Raw genomic sequence first — 24,544 nt, 5'->3', positions numbered from 1 at the left:
TAACCTACTACTGTACCTGAACCACTTTTAAACATGAATATGTATTTTTGTATCAGATATTTATCATTACTATACAAGAAAGAGTAAAACCTTTCAAAAGAACTGAAAAGTTACCTCAGAGGGGCGGCTGGTTTTTTTTTTGACTAGGTATAAATAAGATTGTCTGCTAGAAATCTACTTACGGCTGAGTGAGGTCACGAGTAATGAAGTCTGAACTCTTGAAGAGGAGGAAGATGTCACTGAGAGCTTTACATTTCAGAGAGCTGTTCATTGCTATCCAGTAGGCATCCTAAACAAAAAAGGAGATTATCCAAAAATGCACCCTTGCTAGCAGGATGGAATGCAAGCTGCAGATCTACCTAAATATTATGCAACATTTGAAATACATGCAGGAAATTTTTATTTTTTTTTTTCTTGAGGAAAACGTCATTAGCTCTTACAAGAGACACAATAGTTACTGCTTTTCTTACAAATACTCTGTTGAAAGCAGAGCAAATCCATTTAAAAAACAAAGTTTCTGCCTTACTGCTTCCAGGCGCTTTTTTGGAATGCTTGATAGAACACAAGCTTCCCTGGAGAATACGATCGAAAAAGATTTGGGTGCACTCATCCTTAAAGCATATTTAGAGTACCGAAAAAATAACTGGAGGGAAATTTATTGCTTTTTAAGAAAAAAAATGCAGGGTTATTAATCTTTATCCCAGGCAAAGTTTTCATCTAGTATCCTAAATGAGAAGAGTGTGACCATCATACTGTTATCTGTGACAAGGACACAGGGTTTTACGTAAGAAAGACAGTACTGTCTTGCATCAACCTCACCAAACAGTGAACCATCCAGCTCTAATCTACCAGAACAATTTGCTGTTTCATACTTCACTGATATCTTGTCTATCACTTCTTCCTTCATCACAACCACTAGTCTCTGCTACTTTACAATGCATTAAGATAAAACAAACCAAAAAAATCCTTGTGATAACATCTGTTACAAGTTTTAGGAGTCAGCATTCTTACCCTTGGCGCACTCCAGTTAAGTTTAGGAAAAACACTACCACCCAAGGAACTTATTGCTTCTTGAACTTTAGCTGTGAATTCAGGAAATTCTGGTGCCTGAACAAAGAACAACAATAAATCAATTTCAATACATTTAATAGTGAAGTGTAGCCATCTTCTAAATACCGTTAGAAATACATATTGTAGAAGGAATAAGCGTGTCCAAAATCAGGAACCAAGAACCCCACAAAAATAATGTATTTGTAGAATTAAATAACTTAAGAATCAACTCTGACATTCTTTTAATCAAAGAAAATTGAAAATCATAGAACGGTTTGGGTTGGAAGGGACCATAAAGATCATCGAGTTCCAACCCCTCTGCCATGGGCAGGGACACCTCCCACCAGCCCAGGTTGCTCAAAGCCACCTCCAACCTGGCCTTGAACACCTCCTGGGATGGGGCAGCCACAGCTTCTCTGGGCAACCTGTGCCAGTGCCTCACCACCCTCAGAGTGAAACATTTCTTCCTAATATCTAATATAAATCTGCCCTCTTTCAGTTTAAAACCATTACCCCATTACCCCTTGTCCCACCACTACACTCCCTGATAAAGAGTCCCTCCCCATCTTTTACGTAGGCCCCCTTTAGGTACTGGAAGGCTGCTATAAGGTCTTCCTTTTATGGTTCCAGTTATCACTCTCATTACTAGCAAGATTTATCAACTTCAGGGGAAAACTCAAAATTTTTTAACGCTCATCATGAAAGCTACAACAGCTGGGAAATGTGTAAGTCAAATAAAGAGACCTTAAGTACATACTTCTTGTTTTATACCTGATGGTAGATTATTGTATACAAATAAAGATCCAGGAAGATTTTAAAACAAACGTTCAAAAATAGTTTGTTTAGAATTAAGCATATAAAAAAAAAAAAAACTAAAATACAAATATTGTAGGATTTTGTCAAAGTATTAAAAGGTAGAAAGAGACCCGTTCTGTTTTGTAATAGTTTCCTAGTTGCAGTTAAGAGCACAGTAAGACAGCAAAAGTAAATAAATCAATTCATAGGCAATTTGAGTGACAGCTCCCCATTTAAGCTTTAGTTTTATAAAGTGGTGTTATTAATACTTTAACTAACCAGCTCTTGAATTAGGTCTTAAGGTAGCTCCTTAACAATATATTGCACCAAAAAAGAGGACACACTGCAAAGGTATGAGTTGGACTAGGAAACCTTGTCTTGTAAAGAACATTGTCAATATTGTAAACATAAGAGAGGGGAAAAAATAAACTCCCTAGGATGCTATAAACTCCACTCTGAATGTGGTGCAATAGAAAAAAAAACAGATTGCTGACCTTTAAAATGATATGAAAGGCTTTCAGGCATATGTCAAAGATTTTTCAATATAATAGGATTTATAGCAAGAAGTATACAAGAACACTATTTCTGCCTGAATATTTTTAAACTCAACTCAAAGATAACTTCTAGGGTAAAGCTACAATGTCTCTAAAACAACAAAGCCCTCATAGCCACACAAGTGATCAAAAAAAGTTCAGACATTTTGGCATCTCCCTTCTGCAGGTCCCCAAATGCAAATACTTAAAAAAAAAAAAAAAACAAACCACACAACACACACACACCTCTCACATTTTAGCACAGTGAATTAGACTGAACTTCAAACATTCTGAATCTTTCCTCAGTACATTATCTAGTCTCCATGGGAAACTACACTTGAAAAACTGAAAAAGCACTTCTCTTACTTTTAGAGCTTTAGTAAATTCTAGAAATTGTTCCTGCAAGAAGTAAAACTCTGCGTTCCACTGCATTCTAATCCAATCTCCTCTTGCTTTGACAGAAGTCAGGAGTGATACTACAGATGTAATGTCAGCACATACAAAGCCTCCTTGGGGAAATGTTACCATCATGTCATTTGATTAATACAAGTGAAGAAATATACACAAGAGGATAGCTCCGAGACTGCATAAACAATGTAGAGTTTAACACTTCCCAAATTCTGAATGCCTGACTTTGCAACCATCAATACTAATGCATTTTTTTTAAACACAGAATTTTCTACAATCCTATATTCTAATTCTTCTTCAGAATATAGAAGGGTCAAGGGAAACAAGTTCTATCTGATGGCTCAGGTGGGTCATCAAATCAAAATAATCACAAACACAGCTCACCTTACTGCTGCCTGAGCCAAGAAACCAATAGAGAATTGTAATCTGGGATTTCTCATTAGTAAGATATGAATGCCCTAGGCTGACAGTAAATGCAGAACAGCAGTCTCCACCCGTCCCACTATTCTTTACACATTACGTTCTCTAGTGTCTCCCTGTTCAACTTCCACATTGCTACTTATCCATTCTCATCTCTTGCAGTAACTCCAGATGAAACTCCCGACCCTTCTGCATTTGATGCAGGCTGTTTCTTCGCTCTCTTCATCACTGTAAAAGTGGTAACAGGCAACACTTAAAAGCACAGATGACTATTTCCCTTCACTCACTGGCCTCAGAGTAGTTCCTAGTTTTCAGGTAAAGAAAGCATATTTGCCATGGGTGCAGTCTTCAGAGCAAACATCTACCAAATTTATGAGATGGTAAAGAGCACATTGATGAAATTCTACTTTTAGACCCTCTTTCTTTGACCAAATGTAGGTGTATTTTTGTAGGAACTAGCCATGGGCACAAAAGTTCCAGGTTTGGTGAAAGACAAAGCGCTGTCAGTCTCTGAACAGGAGCCACCTTGGAGGCCAAAACACCCCTCTTCTTCCTCTACCCCTGCTTTTATCGCTGAGTATGATGTTAAATGGCATGGAACATCCCTTAAAATAATTTGGGTCAGCTGTCCTGTCCCTGTCCCTGTCCCCTCTCTTTCTCTTGCCTACCCCTAGCCTAGCCCTCTAGGGAAGGGTGTGGAGCAGACTGGGGAAAGGGAAAGCCTTGATGCTATGCAAGCACTGTTCAGCAACAGCTCAAGTTAACTCCATCCCAGCCAGCCCCAGTAAAACGATGGCTGTAAAGCTGCAATCCACACACAGTACACAATGCTCACCTAGCTAAACTGAAATCACTTGGCCTTTACCCTTCTGATGAGTATCAGACCTCTTGATTATGTATTTCCTTATCGTGTTGTACACTGTAACGAAACCTGATTCAAAAGTCTGGTATTATTTCTTTAGCAACGTTAACATGAGCTTCACAGAAGAACATGGATAACAAAAACCTTGTTCTGATTAACTTACAATCTAAGACATCTACTTTATCAAATCTTAGATATTTGAACTGAAGCTATTAGTGTGTGCAAATTTGACATGTATTAGTTTTAAAATCTAGGCTATAAATTCTGTGCTAGCATATGCACAACTCAAAGCAGGGCTGTGTTTACATTGCACCTAATCCACTGTGAGCAATTCAACACTATGTTGAACATTAGAAAGCCAACAGGACTGAAGTAATAGTATCAACGGCAGACAAGTGATGCAAGCATGTTAACTCTGACGATGAGGCAACAGCAAGTTTCAAAAAAGATGTAAAAAAAGATCATGGAAGCCTTTTCGTATTCATCATGATCCTGATTCTAAGCAAGGCACAGTGAAAGGACAGCATAAAGACAGGAAAAGGGAAAAAAAATTATAGAAAGAAATGTACTTCAGAGGAAATAATGGCACAGGTGTAAGAGAAGAGCTGTGAAAATCGAGCTGCAGGGGCTTCATTTCTTCTGTATCTAGTTTGATTAAGTAATTGGGAGATATTCAAAGTGGTGAAAATGAAAGATGGCTATATTTAGAGCCATACTTCAGTTCATTTCCTATAGTCTAACACGTGTGTGATTGTTGGGGATGAAGAAAAGCATTTTATTTTTAGTTAAATAAAATTAACCCAGCAAGGCTTTTTTAAAGTTACAGACATCTACACTACCATCCATCTAGAACGGTCTGAAAAATGTTAAACACAGCAACAGATATCTCTAACTGACAAGTTGATATCAGAAGGTTGCAGAAAGGATACTACTGACAAACCCATGTTAGGCTTTTACCTTAAGTGTTGTAGTATTCTCATCATCCGACCACTGTCAAAAATAAGAACAAATCAAAGGTTACTGGTTTCATGAGACATTCTTTATAATTTATGAGACATCAAAATTCATGTGGCTTCCTACAATATGTAGATCAAATCATTGCCCTGGAGCTCCTGTAGCATAATGTCACCATCCTCCAATTATTATGGCTGTAAATTTCCAATCTAAACCATTCTATGATTCTATGAAATTAAGACAAGAGAATTATTGTATATTCAGCAGAAGTACTATTCTAAAGTATGGATAAAAGATGACACCTACGTATTTTAATTGTGATTTATATCACAAACTTGGACATTTCAGAACTCAATAGTCCTCCCCGTCTAAAGCTTGTCTTCAGCTCCAGCATTTCCACCCTTAGACCCATGATCCATTAGTTTCACTTATATTTCTTTTTCATCACCTTTTTCTACCTCCTGTCACCTTGTGCTTACAACATTTTCCAGCCTTTTTCTTCTAGAATACCCTTCTGAGCTACTATGCTCTCAGAAAATTCCATTGTTTCTTGAAATAACTCCTCCAAATGTGCTCCTCCTTCTAATTTTTCAGGGCATGAAACAGCATTAAATTCAATTCTAACAACCTTCAACATTCCCTACTCATTATTACAAATGCAATTACCAAGACATAAAACAAAGTCTTCTGTGAAAGAACACAGAAACACTTTAAACCTTCCCTAACATCACAGTATAAATAATGTTTTTAAGTTTCTGAAGGCAACTACCAGAGATTATTATTTTTGTGAAGTACTCTCCTCACCTGTAAATTATGCAGAAAGTGTTACACATTCATATTTTTCTCAAGAGACTTGACATTAAGTTGCATTTCATACTGACCTGTATTTCCTCTGCATCGTCACTCCTCTCCTGAGCATGACTTGGTGGATCTTCTCTAAAACAAAAAATCAGCATGAAAAAAAATTAAGCACTGGAGTTTGACTTAACCATATATATTCTATTTCCGCAACATCTACCAGCTGTTGATCTCAAAATGTTTTCCTAAGGAGATTAAGACCCAAAACCCCTGGCAGAGAAAAATCAGAGTGAGCCAGTACAGAAAACTGAAGACCTGGCATTAGACTTGGGCCTGACCCAAACCACTTTGTTTCTTTCAAATTAGCAGATCACTTTCTGCTCTGAAAATGCCATAATTGAAGCTTTTCAACACCCTATTAATCATTCTTTTCCAACTTTACTGTACTCTGACAGAAGCACAAATGCAACAAACTTTTTTCTTTTTAAACAAGTTCAATTTAAATTATGCTCTGCCTTCATACTCCTTTTCCAAGTAAAATTTATAAAACTTGAGTTTCAGAAGTTGACTTGTGAACTTCTAGTTCTGAAAAGAGAATGCCCACACACAGAAAAGAATATCCTACGGAAAGTGGATAGATGGTCATTAGCTTCTTCCTGAAAAGTTCCTTTTTCTGCACAGGTGAGATCTGCTGTTGCAAACACTAGTGTATCTGGGAGAAAGGACTTGACTGCAAATACTCCCTTGAAATTTTAGGTGACTTTTGAAGTTCTTTAGGCAATATAACTAAGTGTGAAGATCTTAGAGGAGAAGACCAAGCTCTTCTTCAAGACTTACTCAGAGCAAGTCAGCATCGCAAACACAGCAAGTTCAAATGTGTGTCCCTGCCAGAAGTCAACTCTTCAACAAGCTAAGTCTCTGCAGCCCCTTAACGCACTTCCACAGGGATTAAACTACCAATTCAGTTTTTGAGATCTATAGGTCAGATATCGGTTCACTGAAGATTAAAAGCAATCTTGGCCTTGACTACAAGATCACGTTCACTTGTAGCTAAGAAAGTTCAACTCAGAAAAACTGGATTCTAAAAGGAATTTTAAATTGGAAACATCTTAAAATATAATTTAAGTCAATTATATGGCTCTCCATTATTCCATTGAAGACAGCAGAAATTGTTTGTATAACACAGCTGTAAAGTCAAACCCTCAGTTTCGGCTTTTCTTAAGGCTTATTTAGCTGCTGCTAAATAAGTTGCACAATTATGCAGAAGCAGGTAACAATACTATTTCTTATCCAAACAGGTTTAAAAAACAATTTTAGTTGTCTGATACCTTTTATTAAAAAAAAGAATTTTAAAATTAAAAACACCCTTCATCTTTACAAGGTGTTTTAAACAGCTTTAATTTTATATAAATTGATTGATGAGAAATTAGACATAGCTCCCTAGCACAGCCTAACTGCTTGCTCTGTGAGATGCAAACTACCAGTTAGCAAATGATGGAGTGTGGGACAGACTTCTGAGTCTGATCATTAACAAGATGTATGCATGCAACATTCATTTTATAAGGAAGCCATAAAGTGAGATTCTAAGCAGAAAACAAAAAACAAGGCCTGGGTTCTTACCAACGGTTTCTCATACCTATCCACCTCATTCTTCTCCATCCAAATTCTTGGCACAGGTATACACACACAGGACATCCAGCCTTGTCATATACATGGATTATATGTATGCAAATGATTATACAAATTCAATAATTACTAAGATTTTATACATAGCTTATCTTATTGAGAATTAAGCTCAGGTAATGTCACTTCACCCCTGGATAAGGCAGCAGGCATGTGAATTGCATGGGACAGGTCAAGCCTCTGAACTGGAGCTAATCATATCAAAGCAACCAAACACAAACCAGCAGGCTGCGCACCCAAGAGACTGGTAGACTCTGCAAGGAAAGGTGGAGAAAAAAATGAAGGAACTGTCTCCACTTGGTCTAGAATGAAGTCTATTACATGGATTTTAGGATCTGCATCAGGCACCAGCAAGTCACGTTTTACTAACAGCAGCAGTCAGCCCATTCACATGCTCATACAGTATGAGGTTTAGTGCAGCCAGAGTGGTCAAATTTTAAAAAGTCATTATGCAAAATATAATACTTGTATACAAACTAGCACTGTGAATATAAAATAGTAGTAAAATTTGGGGGGAAGAATCACTCTTTACCTTCCAGAAACCACAAGTGTTCCATCATCCAGTAAATATTCTTTCACATTCTCTGGTAGGGGAAGTATAGCACTGGAGAAAACATAGAATGTCTTTAATATTTTTTTACTAGTATTACTTGTTAAAATAATAACAAGTGTTAAATAACACTAAGTTGTTTTTTTTTTAATACCTCAATAACAGTATGGTTTATTTTCTAATACTACAAAAAAAAAGTTTCTCTTTCTCCCCTCTCACCTCTTCCCAAAAAGCAATGCCCATTTTCCCTCCAGGCAAGTAAAGGAGAAAGAGGCAAAAATTTTAGATGAAATGCACAAAAATGCCGCACTCCTTCAAAGCTCTAAGAAACTCAAAGAAAGAGTGTGTGTGGCCAGTGAGAAGGAGACAAGATGTTGCTTGAACTAAAGGCTTCCCTTCTGAGATACAAGCCAAAATACACCTATACCACCCAAATGTTCCAAAAACGCAGGACTACCACTAAACTTACCAAAAATATGCACGTGCTAAATACTAAAAAACATAAAAGATTAAATGCTTTGGTTACTAAAAGCCTGATGTCAGCGCTTTTTGATCCAACAGAGCAACTATCTTGAGCTTGGCTTTCCTGAGTTACCAGTAGTTCTCATAACCATCTCGTGACCTGCAGCAGCACCTTAGAAACTGCAGAAATTGCTACAGTTTCTAGAAATACATGGAAACACGAAGTCGGCCTCTTGGTTTGGGTGTGCTCAGCCTCAGTTTCTTCGAGCAGCCAAGCGGGACCAGCAGTGATGTGGCTGTGAGCTGGTGCTCCGTGCAGAGTCCCACCAGGAGAGCGGGGGTGCCTGGCCTACCCCCAGGGCTGCCCAAAACACCCCCTCAGGGCACAGGGACGAGACCCCAGCTCCTGGAGCCCCAGCTTGATCAGGCCTTCCCCACCTCCGTCCCAACCCTGACCCACACAGGTCGCCTGTATCTCCCCCAACACAAGCCCGTTTCCAACGCAGCCCAACCCACCCGCACACAGCCCCCCACACACATCCGCTTCTCCCGGCCTAGGCCTTCACCCAGCGCAGCCCCACACCGCCAGGGCCCGACCGCCCCCAGCCCCACACCGCTCCCCTCACCTGCGGATGGTGACGGCCCGGAAGAGCGGGTACCACACGGAGAACTGGCAGTGCACCACCTGCTCCTTCTTCATCCTCCCCCGTCCTCAACCAGACCCGACCCAGTCCAGTCTGGTCCGGTCCGGCCCGGTCCGGTCCGTTTACTCCCCGCCGCTCCCGGAAGCTCCCGCTCCGCCCGGAACCTCTCTCTGCAGCCCCGGGCGCCAACACGGCCCGCCATCGGCGGTGCACACGGCGCGGCGCCACCCGGCCTCGCCTCAGCGCCGCACACACACGGCTGCCGCCCGGCCGCGCCCCGCCCCGCCCCGCCCCGCCCCACCTCACTGCACCTCAGCCACCGCCACCTCAGCGCTGCTGCAACTCGGCCGCCCCCGACCTCACCACCTCACCGCACTCCCCCCCGCGGTAGCGGCGCCTCTCAGCTGCCGGGCCGCTTTCCGGGCCTCGTAGGTGGTGCGTGGCCCGAGCGCCGGATTTCTTTGTGGACACGGGTGGCTTCGGGGGAAGCTGCCGGTGTTTTTCCCGCCTAGCGAAGCTTCGCTTTTCTTGCTTTGCGTGTGCTTGTGCGGGGTTTCATCTCTTCAGCGTTATAGCGGAGCTCTGCGGCCACAGAGCTTCCCCTGTCTTCTCAAGTAGGGCTGCAATTAATTTTGTTTTGGGGGAAGTTAAGTAATTGCTGAATAACCTGTTCTTTTTAAGCCCTGCCGTCGTCTCTGTGGCTGCGTGTCGCCTGTGTGGAGGGCCAAATCGTGTCCGTCCGGTGTTTTCCTCAGGTGCTCCCCCGTCTACCCTTGGCAGCTGTCCCACCGGGCCCCCTCACACATCAGTTGTCCAGAGGGTTCATAACAACATGGAGATGCTGAAAACCCTCTTCTCCTTATGCAGGATAGTCTTTGTTGTTGTTGTCTGTTCTGCAGGGCGTGAACCAGTTATTTTTCCATATTTTATTTGATGCTGAGCGGGTCATCTGTGCTGCTAAATACCATGATAAGAAACGTTTTCTCCACTATTTTTTTACCTCTTTCTCTCTCCCATCAACTACTGCTAATGAATTGATTTTGTTGCTCGAATTGTATTGCTGAAATGCAAGTGCGCTGACTGATGGTAGCAAGTTTAAAGTGACTTAGGAGCTTTTAGTGCTGTTTTTCTTCATGACACCTATCTCAGCGTTCTGTTGGTGAAATCATGCATAACACATTCCCAGTGTCCCTTTTGCACATTCTTTATAAGAAATCCTGTATTTTGTTTTATCTTCAGCTTGCCTTAGGACACCATTGCTGAGCTTCCATTAAATCTGGTTGCTGTCAGCTGGGATGTGCAGTTTGGATCAGAGAATACCTTCTGAGAAGTGATTTAGAAAGGCTAATCTCTCTGTCATGACTTGGATAGGTTAATGTAAAGCCCCAGTAGCTTGGCTGTGCTCTAAGCTGATGCGCAGGCCTCAGTTGGCTTAAGATTCTAACTCCTGGGAAGGATAATTTGGAAACTGTGGAATGGTTGGATGTTGCCTTGAAAGGAAGCCCCTCAATAAAGGAATAAGCAATGGAAATTAAGTTATACCTTTTATAAATGGTATGCCTTTTTCAGGTCTGATTGTGACCCCCCACATGAAATAAATGGAATGAATAGCATGATTTGCCAGCAATAGCCTGTGATACTAGCCACAAAAATCATTGGAGAAGGTAGAAGCGGGTCAAACTTCTTTTTTTTTTCCTCATAATTTGTAGTTCAAGTGCTGTTGATTCATGCTAAGAAGGGTGATAAATGTGGACACTTTGATGTATTCTTAAGATTGCACTGATAAGTAGCAAAAATTTATATTCGTAGACTTGATGTAATCGTAAGTGAGGTAGTCAGGTTCCCAGGCTGCTGTGTGAGCTGTGTTGCGTTTTTCACTCAAATGATGCAGTGGTAATTTTATGAGATGGAAGAACCTTCCTGTCTGAGGGCTGTGAGACAAGGTTTATTCTGAAATCTAGCAGGGCTTTAGAAACCTAACATCGTAATGTTAAGTTTAATTTTCAGTTGCAGCTAATTTTGTTCATGAACAAAAGGTGTTGCCACCCTTGACAGTATGACTAATAAGACATAGCAGAATTGCAGCCTTCATTTAACCAAATGGTATTTCAGCTTTCTAACAGCAGAAATTCTCATGTCTATGCAGTCAACAGAATTTGGAAAAAGTTACTTTTTTGGTGGAACTTTTAAAAATGTCACTCATACATAGAGTTATTGCACCCACTTGTGGAGGAGATGAAAACTACAGAAGCTGAGATGGATGAGTCTTCCTCTCTCCCCTTTTCACCTATTTTAGATTTTAGTGATAATTCTAACCACTGAAGCTGTATATTTTTTGTTATTTTAAGTCACAAGCCACCCTTGAATCTCTCCACTGCTGAAGAGAGTAAGTCGTGTTGAAAAGAGCTGCTACCAGGAGATGAGGTTCTAGTGTGGTTTTGTAACTGATATAGGTAAGTATTAATACTGTTGTGGAAACTGTTGCTATAGATGTTTGTGGGATTTAGGGTACAATTGTGGTAATACACGTTTGAGAAAGATACACTGATACTTGCAAGCTTATTTTGGATAAATATGATCAATGGAACTGGACTGCCTGTGAGGGGATAGTTTAACAAGGATATGGTTCACTGTCTACTCTCTTGATATGTTTATATTGTGAATCAAAAAGACTATAATTCTTTACAAACATTTGTAAATTTGTGAATTTGTTGCAGCTAGATATGTGAGGGTTTTATATTTTTGAAGCTGGGTTGTTCGGGTATCATACAGAGCCTCCTTTGACTGTTTCCTCTGGATGACCAGGAACCTCTTGGAATTGCTATGGTGGGCTGTGCTTCTTTTGCCTAAGTTTGGTGGAAATACTGATCTTGTATTTTAGAGCCACAGCAAGATACCGTGGCCGTTGTCTAGCTACAGCTCTTAAATCCTAAGTGAAGAGAGTTTGAGACATTGCTGGCTCAAGAACAAATGGGAAACAGCTAACTGAACTAATGTGGGATAGAAATTGGAAGATAAACAAGTGAAGTTCTAGAACAGTTTTTCATCAAGTAGTAATAACGTAGATAGTAAACCTATGAAGCTCCATGTTAAAGCTACATTGTTTCAAGAAAGGATTATATAACATCTTGAAAGAACAGAATGGGATTTAATAAATCAGGGTTCCTTTTTAGGATTTATGTTACATAAAGACAATTTGAATGATTGACCACTATGACCTATTTCATCCAACAAGACTGTCTTAAGACTTAAGAAAGAACCTGCCCTGTGTACATTTGGAGGAAACGGAGTTATGTATGATAGTTTTAATCCTGCTGATAACCCAAAATATTTGGTACTACCTATTCCTTTTAACTACTTTGTGCAATTAAATGCAAATCTTCTGTGTAAAGGAGCTGATGTTGCTGCATGCTCTTAAGTGTTTCACAAATGTGCAGTAGAAAGGGTTGCCAAGCATTGGAACAGGCTGCCCAGGGAAGCGGTGGAGTTGCCATCCCTGGAGGTATTTAAAAGACAGGTAGACGTGGTGCTTAGAGACATGGTTTAGTGGTGGTGTTGGCAGTGTTAGGTTGATGGTTGGACTAGATGATCTTAAAGGTCCTTCCAACCTAGAAAATTCTATGATTCTATAAAAGCATAAAGATGAAGTAAAAAATGAAAGTGCTAAAACTGGGTATGACAGAGAAGGTGGTCACTCACTTCTGGTACTGTTCATTGCTAGAGATCCCACAGAGCCTTACTAAACCCTATTTGAAGTCAACAGAAAGATTCCTGTTGACTTTATGGAAAGTTTATGACCATCAACACTAAGAGTGATAGAGACGTTTAAGATTATCTCTTCTCTCCTGGTGTTTAAACTGGTTTACTTCTTTGTACTGTCTTTTTGCTTATGATCGTGCTTATTTTCAGGACTTCAGCATTACAACGTAATATCAGAGATGAGCTTCCTTGGAATAAGGGTTTCTGTACTGAAAGTGCCCCATAGTTCCACAGTGTGACAGGGAACTAATGGTGAATCTCTGAACACATATTTTCCTGCTGCCTAGTGTGCCTTTCAGCTAGAAATGGATTGAGAGAACAATCTTCTCTTCTTAGGGATCGTGAGGATGCGGTCTGAGGCATTGAGCTGCAGGTGTAGAGTGGGGCTTTGGGCACATATTCAACTGCCTTTCGCATAGCATTAGCCATATCATTCCCAGTAAGAGAGGTTGACATGCTTTGGTCACGCTAACTCCACGTGCCACCTAGACTTGCAACACACGGGTGACTTTTTGACCTTGTTTTTGGGGGGAAGGATTGAGTCATTTACGTGTTTATTTGTGATGTGTGTAAGGTGTCAGTAGGTTCTAGTTCTGATTCTTTCTCAATAGCAGACAATTTTTACCCCTGGAGTCCTCTCTGTATAAGATTTTTTTTTTTCCGCTTTTACAGGAGAGTGCGTAGTCCTGTTGTGGTAATGCTGTGTTGACAGAGCACTTCACCCAGATCAGAATGAAACAATTTGTCTAAAATGGATCAACTTTGTCTCTGCATGTATCTGACCTTTGAATAGTTTAGGAGGGTGTCTTCAGCCAGCATAGCTACTCGGCAGCTGATAGGACTATTACAACTATGTGGGTCAGGGATTTGACCCAAACTTCCGCTTCTCCTTTGAATTATTTGACTCGGAAACCATCAGGTGGAGCTGAAAATGTGAATTGCGTTTGCCATCACATGTCCCTAACTTTCTCCAGCAAGTTTTATTTGTTAATTTAGAATGCAGAAATGAACCTTTTAACTTTACTCTGAAAGCAAATATTGACTTTGTTTCATAGTAATCTGGACTTTGCACAGGAGGGAAAAGCCTGACATTCCTGAAAATGGCAGCTGAGACATCCACAGAAGTTCCAAAAACTGCTAGACAATTCGTCCTTAAAGAAGAGGTATAGCATGCTTGGTTTTGATGCATGTTTTGTGTTAAATAACAGTTATTTGGGAGTGATCAGAATGTTTGTGATTGCAGAGTAAGAGTTGCTATAGATGCTGTATGTTTGTAAAATCTACTCAGTAGACAAAACACTTCTTCCTGATGGTCAGAGTGTTTAAAAAAAGGTGGCATTTCTCTTTGTTGAAATAATCATACAAATTATCAATGGGGAGAGATAAATCTGCATTCCTGCATTATTGTAAGCTTCTTTTTTTAGGATTTTGCAGCTGTTTCTTGTATTGTCTGTTAAGGGTATTTTCAATGTTCAGAAATAATGCTGATACCTCTGAGAGACTATGGAAATGAGTGGACGGTGAAACTCAGCCTTGATTCCATTCCTTTAGGATGAACTACTAAGGATTGCCACAACATTTAGGATTGTACCCTCTTTGATGCTTTCTGAAAGGGCTTGAATTTAGATAATTGCTGTTCTAAAGACATTAGTAAGTTAAGTAGTAAGATTTTTTTCAAAAATGTGTGCTTGCATCCTCATAGAATCAGAAAATATCAGGTCCCGAGGAAGGAATTTGGAGGTACTTCTGGGTGCTTCTTAGGAGCACCCTAATTTAAACTGCCTATGTTTGTTTCTGTTCTCTTTTAAGTGAATTCTTAAAAGTTAATCTTTGGTATTAAAGGCAGGTTTGGCAACAGCATCGTCTTGTTGTTATAACACAAAAGTAGTTTCTTTTATCCAGCGTTTCTTCCTTGGAATGGACACAGTCTTGTAATTTCTTTAGGTTTCAAGGTGGAAAACTTTTTCAGGAAAGAAGAGACTCACTTTGGGCTATATTTATGGCTTTTCCCCTTGGGTGTTTTTTTTAATATGAATATTTCTCAAGCATAAAGGGTTTCATTTTTTGTCAGCTTTTGGGGTTTTCTATTAAGACCTGTGTTTTTGCAGGTAATGTTTTCATTTTATCCTCTTCACCCCCCACCCCCCCCAATACTGCCTCTTATTTCTTCTCCTTGGGAATATTGTACTCTTGTACAAGAGTGTCAATTGGTGTCATTGGAAGTTTGTGATTAGATCTTACATATTTAGTTTTTTTCAGTCATTTTGTGGGATTAATACAGGAGAGTATTTACTGTGCCTCTCTGCCAGTGGCCATTATATTGAAAGTGGTTCTGTAACTCTTCAGTAACTACGTGGTCTGATGTTGGAATATCTTTTTTCATGAAAATAGCAGCTGATCTTACTTCCTTCTTCCTGTTTCTGGGAACCCACAGTCAGGCTGTTGTAAGCAAAAGCAGGTGTTATTTGCCCATCAAAGGAATAGATAAAGGAATAAAACCAAATCATTCTAAAACTGAGTATGGTAAATGCAAGACATCCTGCAGAGCGTCCTTAGGGCCCTAAATAAGGGATTTTGCAAAGCAGAAGTTATGCTTCTGGGCAAGCTTCCACAGGATTTAATTGTGCATCCGGTGAAGCAGGTGACAAAATTCTCTTTTTCTTCTAGGGAAACCTGGCAACTTTCAGTTTTCTCACCCTGCAGGCTGTTAGCCGCAAGGGTTTCACCTAACTTTAGAGGATTGTGGAACACTTCCATTGTAAATATTTATGCTACATGTCCTGTAGTACTTTTTACTTATTGCTTTATGACAGTAGAGTTGTAGTTAAGAATACTGACTAAAAACAGGACACTTTGTTTGATATTGTTTGTTTTGTACACATAAAACCTACATTTTTCTTTTTCTTTTTCTTTTGTCTTTCTGGACCTTGGATGGGTCTAATTTCTTACAGACTAAGGATTTCTTTTTCCTCTTAAGATTTCTGGGAACAGTGGTGTGGTTCCTATTTCAGCCATGTTCCCCTTTCTGCTTAGCAAATGGTAACTTGGTGACAGGGTTAATGTTCTGCCGGTTCTGATGAATGCTGCAGCAGTATGGGACCTCGATCAATAACCTAGTCCTTTTTGTTCTCTGTGATGTTTAAAAAAATTCATTAACACAAAACATTTAGCTGTGTTTACTTATCTGAAGTATATCTATTCCTCTCCTTGGACAACCAATGAAACATGATTTTCATCTGTTTCTTTTTTGGATCTTCCTGTGCTCTAGTTCTGCAGTGATTTAGGAGTGAATGCAAAGCTATTTAAATAGTACCTGAATGCTTCCAAACGGAATTACTTCTTGTACCTGTAATGAGCATTACGTACTTCATCTTCTCCTTTCCTGCTTCTCTTTTCTGTTTTTGTGACCACAAAGCTATTAGAAAGCCCTTTTGAGAACACGTAACTCTCCTTTCCAATTCCTGTTACGTGGAAATATTATAATTTCCAAAATAGATGCCAAAACTCTTACATGTAAAATAGGTGTAGCTGCATTTACAACCATAGGAGTGCTATGTTATTTCAGTTGCCTATCAAAATAATTGTTCTGAAGAACCCATTTTAGGAATTATGTGAGTTCATCCAGCTCAGTTATAATTTACTGGACACCTGAATAATTTCTGATTTGCTTTCTGCCTCCAGCTGATGCTGTACTGTGCTTCTGTACTCTAGTTATAGCTGCATCATATACTGCATTTCATTTCTCTGTATTTTTTTTCTAGTTGGTGAATCTCTCACTTTTAATTTTAATTTTCATCTAGGTGGCCACACGGGCCCTATTGCTCATTTTCCTGCAGTAGAAGATTATAGTGTGCCAACCACATGAAACGCCTCTGGGACTTTATCCTTTGCTACAATTTAATGTTGTGGGTTTTTTTCCCAGATCGTCTTTTCCCCTTCCGTATGCTTGCTCTGTTGCTGTCAGCAGCGTGTCTCATTAGACAATAGGAAGTAATTTGTTCATCATACTGATGACTTCTGATTACTGTGGTCAGACCTATGGCCAACTTGATACAAAATTTTGGAGACAAGCTTCTTGTCTGCCTATACCTTTAGCAGAGCTTAAAATACAACTTGCGTTAAAAGAAGTAAACTGCTGGACTAATACCTGGGGATTTTTCATTTTTAAAGGAGTTACATAAAAGATGTGGAAATATCACAGGGCAAATAAACTCATTTAGCTCAGAAAAGACATTTTGTAATAATGTTAGTGCCAAGCACTCAATCAGCAGCTCTTGGAAATCCTAAAAGGGCAGGTATGTATCACTGCTTGCAGTTACAGAAACCAGCGGTTACACAAGGCCATGGTGAGATCACAGCAAGAAAAGTTTCAAAATAGTTTGGTTTTCAGTCTTGCATGGTTAGCTGTTAGGCCATGCTCTCTGATAAGTGGGCACTCATGATCACCAGCGTAGCTAAAGTCTGTGCAGACCAGTGACCCTTTTTTTTTCTCAGCTGAAACATGCATTTGCAAAATCCTTCTAAAAAGATGAGGACTTTCCAGTACATAAAATCCCCCAAATTAATTGACACTTGGTTATAAAAGTCAAGTTAAGAAAAATTACTGGACTTATTTTCTATTCTTATTCAAGAACTTGTGGTAAATGTTGGGTTGGTTTTTTTCCATATTAGCTACAGGAATGTTGTTGCATGTTCCTGCATGTATTCTGATGCTGAGATTTTGTCTTCAAAAGAATACAAAAATAGTTGTGTTGTTTCTCCCCTTAGCCTCTGATATCTTTGGGATTGATCTTACAATGTATTTAACAAAGAATTCTTTATTTTAGGTAATTGTAGAAAGAAAATGGTTGAAGCTAGAAGAAACAACTTACACTGATCCCTTTGGTAAAACCAGGTAATTGCCCCTCTGGCATTTCAGATTCCTGTAATGCTCCCAATTGTACGGACTAGCCCCAGGCTAGAGAATATGAGCATTATAAACCTATTACCCAACACCAGATGAGATCTGTTCGTTGAGCAATTCCTTTATAGTTCATACTGTTCAGAGAAAAACAAAAAAAATCTTACTCTAGCAGATGTGCTTGCATGTGGGGTCAAATTTGGCTCCTAAGTCCTTTTGGGCACATTGGACCCTGGTTTACTTTGCATTTTCTGTTCCTTGTAAAGACGCTGTGCAGAAGCGAGTTCTAGCTGTGCAAATAGACTGTGATCATCGGAAAGTCCGTCCCATGGCTTTTCTGGTTCTCCATTAAGGGCTTTTTTTCCTGCTGATGGTGCTGGATCTTGCATACTATTGACAAGTTACTGTCCTCTTCTATATTATCACGCCTGTCCGATTCTTTTCTGTGCTTTAGTTGTGCTGTATTTGTCTAGATGTGACACCATGGCTTTACTTCCCTCCCCTTACTCTATTAGATTCTGTACTGTTTGTTTTCTCTAGTGCCTCCCAGTTCATCAGCAAAGTATCCTTTTAAAAAAATAGCAAAGATTGGAGCTTTTGTGAAAGGATTTTTATTGCTGGTGGATTTTGGGGTTTTAGTCATCCCATTGCTTAATTTGAGAGAGAAGCTTTGGTCTTCCCTGCCTTTGTGCTCCTCATGTGCTTGAGTAACTCTCAGTTCACAATAACTTGCACTGTAAACCTTAAACAAAAGCAAGTTAAAAGATAGAATGCATATGGTCTTGTACAAAACTGTCTTTCAAAATCTGACATGTTTAATATATAAATTGCTTTATTTTGCACTTTTCCAGAATCGCTTTTATAAGACTTGCCTGTTCTGTAACAATCATTTATGTCTTTCTCTCTCCCTTTAAGTAGGCAAAACAAAATGATACTACAGACATTTTGTAGTGCCAGTACATGACAGGGCTTGCCTAAGGCCAGCTGCTTTCTTATGAGGCCTCCCTGTGTGTTGGCATATTTTGCTTTTAGATTACAGTTGCAAGGGTAGAAGACGTACAAATAAAATGGATATTGTTCCTTTTAGTGTATTCATTTGTCCTTTTCTCTGTGTTAAACAGAACTTGGGAAACTGTAAAGCGTACTGGCAACAAAAAGGGCGTTTCAGCTGATGGTAAGACATTGGTGACTTTTTTGTTTTCATTTTTCCCTGTGAAATTTCTTCTGATAAACTCACAGTGCAGAGTTAGAGCCGCTCTATTTCTGAATGAATGAGGATGCAGAACAAACAGCTCAGCAGAGCTTGCTATACCACTGAGCTAGTGTGCGCTAAGAAAGTACTAACTTCAGTGCTGAAGAAGCAGAACCTCACTGGTAGGAGTGTTTCCCCAAGATCATTGTATTCGCTTTAGAGCAACGGAGCAATTTCAAAGACATGACGGGTGCCCTGTTAGAGAGTAGCTCACAGACTGGTGAATTGGGTCTGCTGTTACGGGCTGGGCAAAAGAGACATGGTTTAGCCATGCAAGGAGTGTAGGAGGGGCTTCCATATAATGGCTTCAAACGGTCTCTGCAGGCAAGAGAGCCCTTCCTTACATATTGGTGGGCTGAGGCTTGATCTTGCGTGGCATGTGTGCCTCTTGTTTGCTGGGGTACTTTGAAGACTCCATTTTGGGCTTCTATCTCTCACCACGTGTGATATAAGGAGCTTAAATTCATCGTTCAGGATTCTGGAGCAGGCATCTAAACATTTAATGCTCAGAGTAATGGTGCTTGGGTTCCTTTCCAGATCTAGCACTCACTTTCACTATCCTCAAATCCTAATGTACTTTTGTCTTCACTTGCTATTTGTAGGTGTGGCAGTGATAGCAGTACTACAGAGAACTCTCCACTACGACTGCATTGTCCTGGTGAAACAGTTCAGGCCCCCAATTAACGGCTATTGCTTGGAATTTCCTGCAGGTGAGTGACTGAAACATTAAGGTTAGTCACATAATGCTGACAGTTAAGTGTGTTTAGATGTGCTTGAAGTGTCAATCTTAATGAAGTAGCTCTAACCAGAAAATCATGGTGAGGTCTGTAGCTCAGTGTGCTATTCAAAAATAGGAATATTTGATAATGAAGAATGCAAAATAGAGATAGTTCCTTCAGCAGATTGGAGGCATTTTGCACAGTAGCCTGTTATTAGAATGGTGTTTCCCTCCACTGATACTTTCTGTAAGAGCCGAAGCATTTGGCCTCATGAGAATATTCATGTCATTCCCTGGGAAGGTAGCATGCTTCTGTAGATAATCAGTTGAAGACATGGGCAGCAGCGTGATGAATCCTGGAACCAGCATCCTTCTGGATGCCTCAGTTTATCCCTCTGTAAAGCTGGATTTGGTCTTAGAATGGATATTGCAGGTAAGTGCTAACTTTTGTGTTGTTCTTGTGTAATATTTATCTTGTAGGCCTCATTGAGGAAAATGAGACTGCAGAAAGTGCTGCGTTGCGAGAGTTGGAGGAAGAAACTGGCTACAAGGGGGAAGTCGTTGAATGTACTCCAGGTCTTTGCTTTTCTTTTTTTTCATTTTTCGAAAGCTAATTGTGTCTTTGATGGGTACTCTAAAAGTCTAAAATGCTCTAAACTAAAGGAAAAATCGATGCAGAAAAGTCTACACAGATCAGCAGAGAGTCGTATCCCATGGCTCTACCAATGAGACTTTGGTCCTTGCTGAGTCGGTTGCTGAACTCCTGTTAAACATACAGCACCAAAGCAACATTTTGATATCTATAGGGGAAAACTTTGCTATTAAGATCCTTTGCACAAAAGTGAATTATTCAAGCTGTGATTTGGCATTTTAGTATACAGATCTAAATTGCTGGACTTAACGTGAACAACATCCATGAACTTAGGGAGAAAAATAGCTGCATGATGCAGTCACCCTCATGTCAGCTGTGGGGAGGTGACAGTACTCAGGTTCTCCAACTGGAAAGAAGAGAATAATTGGAGTAAATCCAGAGATCCTTTGGAACGTGAGTGTTGCCAATCCAATGCTTCCTAAGTAAAACAAAATGGAGGCAAAAGGCGGATCATAAATAAAACTTGAGAAGGTAGGCAGAAAGGTGAGGCAAATTGCGTATGATGTCAAGTAAATGTCATTAGAGTCGAGACTTGGCTCTTGGGTACAACTGCATGCTGGGGACTGACAGAAATAGAGACAGGTGATGGCAAAATTAGACTTGACTGGGCCGAGGAAGGCTATAAGGGATTTACAGTTTACAGTTTAATCTTCAGTCTATGGAATGGAAAATAAATCTAGGTGCTGAAAACAAGTCTTACAAGAAATCTGTAAAACAGCTGAGAGTTACAGAAACATTACTTTTTAAAACTTGTGAAAACGAACTTTTCACAACTCTTCCAGCGTGAGCATAGGCCAAATATATGATCTCTTGTTGTATCAGATATATTTCTGTGAAAGCTTTTGTTAAAATATCAAAGTGCCTGACTTCTGCTTTTGAAAAATAAACCTTTTTGTGTGCTTGTTGGCAGCTCTCTGCTTGGATCCAGGTTTGTCAAACAGCACGACGCACATTGTGAGTGTCACCATTAATGGAGATGATGCTGAGAATACAAGACCTAAGCAAAAACTTGGTGAGTTTTGTACCATTTATTTAAAAATTCTGAGAAGATAACAACAGAATGTGTTTCAAAGAACTATTCCTACCACTGCATCTCTTCTGTCCCAGTTGATTTAGATGCTGTAAATCCTTCAAATCATATCCTGCAGTGTAGATAAGCAGAGCTGTGTTTCTCTGCTATATTCAGAGAGGCCTGGATGTCACATGTGAGGTGTTGGCACACCCAGAATGAGACATTTAGGTGCCAAACTTCAGTGAGGGCCGTGAGCACTTGTGAACTTAGGTATTCCTCTTAGTTGTGGCTTGGCCCTGGAAGTAATTACAGTGTCACTCACAATCAGTCACCTATTGAAATGCTTTTTAGTTGTAAACTGTAGTGTATTTTAAAATCCTTAACTTATTACTTTTTTTTTTTTTTTAACTTGCAGATGATGGAGGTATGTTACATAGCTGTGCTCACTGTGACAGTAAGGTCAAGTGTGATCTTCTCATGGCAAGTTTTACTTAGAAAATGTCGGTTAAAACTGTTTTTCATTTGGGCTTGGTTAATCTCCTGACCCTCATCAAGCATGCATGAGATTGGCTTTGGCCTAGACATGAAAATTCCTGTGGGGCATTATCACCTCAATTATCTTCAAGTTTTGCACCTACATCACCAGTATCTCAGGAAATACAAACTACTGAATCCACAACAGCTGTCGATCAAGCCCCAAAGACGACCGATTCAAATAGACAGGGGAGGTGTAAGCCAGGACAGATTCATCAAGAACAATCCCTTTATCTTTGTGCTCTTTTGGTCTTCAAAGGCACCTACAATCCCTTACTGTACCAGTAGGAGCCAAACGATAGTCCCCTTCAGCAGTATGTTTTCATTCTCAGAAGGATTTTCTCCTTTCAGTAGGATTCTTATCCTCCATAGCTGTCAGCTACACTGTTTTTCGCAGCTCTTTCCCCGTTTCTTTCTACCAAACCTGTTTTTTAATGATCTCAGTCACTGCCTTCCCCTGTTTAATCAGTCTTTTTGCCGTATATGAAGGCTCACAGCTTTTGGATGGTGATGAGCATTAAGCCAGTCTGTTTCCCCTTCTAAACTGTAAAAAGCAGGATGCTGAGGGAGACTTCTTCTACTGTTCACTAATTTAAAGCTGCATACATTTTTTTCCTTCTCTCCTAGAATTTGTGGAAGTTATTTCACTTCCAAAGAATGACCTGCTGCAAAGAATTGACGGTAAGAGCTTTCTGACACATTAAATGTACTAGTGTGAGCTTCAGGAAAGCCTTAGCTTCTCCTCTTGTAGCTCCTCATGGCATTTCTCATCCCAGAATACTGTATCTTCAACAAAAAGCTGTGAGAGACGTGGCCAGGTAACGGAGTTAGTGATAGCATTAGGTGTGAGCATTAAGAATTCATCTGGAATGCTATACCTCTTCATTTTAGTACAGGACTTAAATTTCTGTAGAGGAGAAGTTTTAACAGCATCTCATAATTATTTTCTTTTTATTTTCAGAACTCATAGCAGAAGAACATATTGCAGTGGATGCCAGGGTTTATACTTATGCGTTGGCCCTGAAGCGTGCAGCAGAAAAACCGCTCCAAGTTCCTTTTATGAAGTTCTAAAACTAGGCGATGAGAAATTTAGTTGAGAACTGCCCGATTCAGATGGCTTAGAAGTATAACTCTTGTAACAAAGGTCCTCAGCTTTACTTGTATAGCCAAAAAAAAAGTATTTGTAGGAATGATTCTGATATTTTTATCTGGAATTATGTAACTGACAAAAAGCATTTCTTCTAACTGCTCCGTCTATCAGCCTTGACAGACTAATCATAATAAAAACGCTGCGTAATTTTCAGCACGGCTCATTTCTGAATGTATTGGTCATTGCGCTTACGTTTCAGTAGAAGGAAGTAACTGTGGTGGGTGTTGTAACACCACCTGTTCAAGCCGAGGAGGCTGGCAGGGAGAGAACGCTTTTCTCTTGTCCACAAGCAGCAGCAGTTCAACAACTGTAGATAATTTTGTGCAGCAGGAGCTGCAGAGGGACAGTGTGCGTGCCCGGGGTGCGGGGTTTGAAACTGGAGTGTCAGGAACTGGAGTCGGGGGGAAGGAAGACTTTCACCTGGTTAAAGAGGATCAAGTTAGAGATCAATTAAGTAAACTGGATGCTCACAAGTCCATGGATCCTGATGGGACACACCCATGAGTGCTGAGGGAGCTGGGGGAAGTCATTGCTGAGTGCTCTCCATCATCTTTGAAAGATCCCGGAGAACAGGTGAGGTGCCTGAGGACTGGAGGAAAGCCAGTGTCACTCCAGTCTTCAAAAAGGGCAGGAAGGAGGACCCAGGAAACTACAGGCCAGTCAGCCTAACTTCGATCCCTAGAAAGGTGATGGAACAACTCATCCTGGATGTCATCTCTAAGCATGTAGAGGACAAGGTTATTGGGAGTGGTCAACATGGATTCACCAAGGGTAAATCATGCTTGACCAATCTGATAGCCTTCTATGATGGTATGACAGGCTGGGTGGATGAGGGTAGAGCAGTGGACGTTGCCTACCTTGACTTTGGCAAGGCTTTCAACACTGTCTCCCACACTATCCTCACAGGCAAGCTTAGGAAGTGTGAGTTAGATGAATGGACAGTGCAGTGGATTGAACAGTGGCTGACAGATAGAGCTCAGAGGGCTGTGGTTAATGGTGCAGAGTCCAGCTGGAGGTCAGTAACAAGTGGTGTCCCTCAGGGCTCAGTACTGGGTCCAGTCCCATTCAATATATTCATCAACGACCTGGATGAAGGGGACAGAGCGTACCCTCAGCAAGTTTGCCGATGACAAAAAATTGGGAGGAGCGGCTGACATGCCGGAAGGCTGCGCTGCATTACAGCGTGACCTGGACAGGCTGGAGAGTTGGGTGGAGAGGAACCTTATGAAATTCAACAAGGCCAAGTGTAGGGTACTGCACCTGGGGAGGAATAACCCCATGCATCAGTACAGGTTGGGGGGCTGACCTCCTGGAGAGCAGCTCTGTGGAAAGGGACCTGGAAGTCCTGGTGGACAACAGGATGACCATGAGCCAGCAATGTGCCTTTGTGGCCAAGAAGGCCAATGGT

General features: G+C 40.4%; 2 protein-coding genes across 2 annotated transcripts in view; one reads left to right on the top strand and one right to left on the bottom strand.

The window, feature by feature from the left end:
- CDC123 (cell division cycle 123) overlaps positions 1-9,301 on the bottom strand; it is a 37,160-nt gene extending 27,859 nt beyond the window's left edge. The window contains exons 1-6 of the mRNA XM_082489016.1: positions 9,142-9,301; positions 8,036-8,107; positions 5,904-5,958; positions 5,026-5,058; positions 1,012-1,107; positions 183-289 (exon numbers count right to left, since the gene is read on the bottom strand). Coding sequence (XP_082345142.1) covers positions 183-289; positions 1,012-1,107; positions 5,026-5,058; positions 5,904-5,958; positions 8,036-8,107; positions 9,142-9,215 — 437 coding nt within the window. The 5' untranslated portion in view covers positions 9,216-9,301. The remainder of the gene's footprint in view (positions 1-182; positions 290-1,011; positions 1,108-5,025; positions 5,059-5,903; positions 5,959-8,035; positions 8,108-9,141) is intronic.
- Positions 9,302-11,469: 2,168 nt separating this feature from the next.
- NUDT5 (nudix hydrolase 5) lies at positions 11,470-23,275 on the top strand. Its single transcript, XM_082498422.1, is given in 9 exon segments — positions 11,470-11,612; positions 13,974-14,081; positions 17,745-17,812; positions 18,940-18,992; positions 19,673-19,780; positions 20,269-20,364; positions 21,351-21,460; positions 22,616-22,667; positions 22,948-23,275. Coding segments are annotated over 8 exon segments (660 nt in total). The 5' UTR covers positions 11,470-11,612; positions 13,974-14,018; the 3' UTR covers positions 23,058-23,275.
- Positions 23,276-24,544: the final 1,269 nt, after the last annotated feature.

This window comes from Vanellus vanellus, assembly GCF_965231255.1.
Source record: "Vanellus vanellus genome assembly, chromosome: 1".
Classification (NCBI taxonomy): domain Eukaryota; kingdom Metazoa; phylum Chordata; class Aves; order Charadriiformes; family Charadriidae; genus Vanellus; species Vanellus vanellus.
The sequence above is the reverse complement of the archived record's forward strand: the minus strand, read 5'-3'. Positions and strand labels throughout refer to the sequence as shown.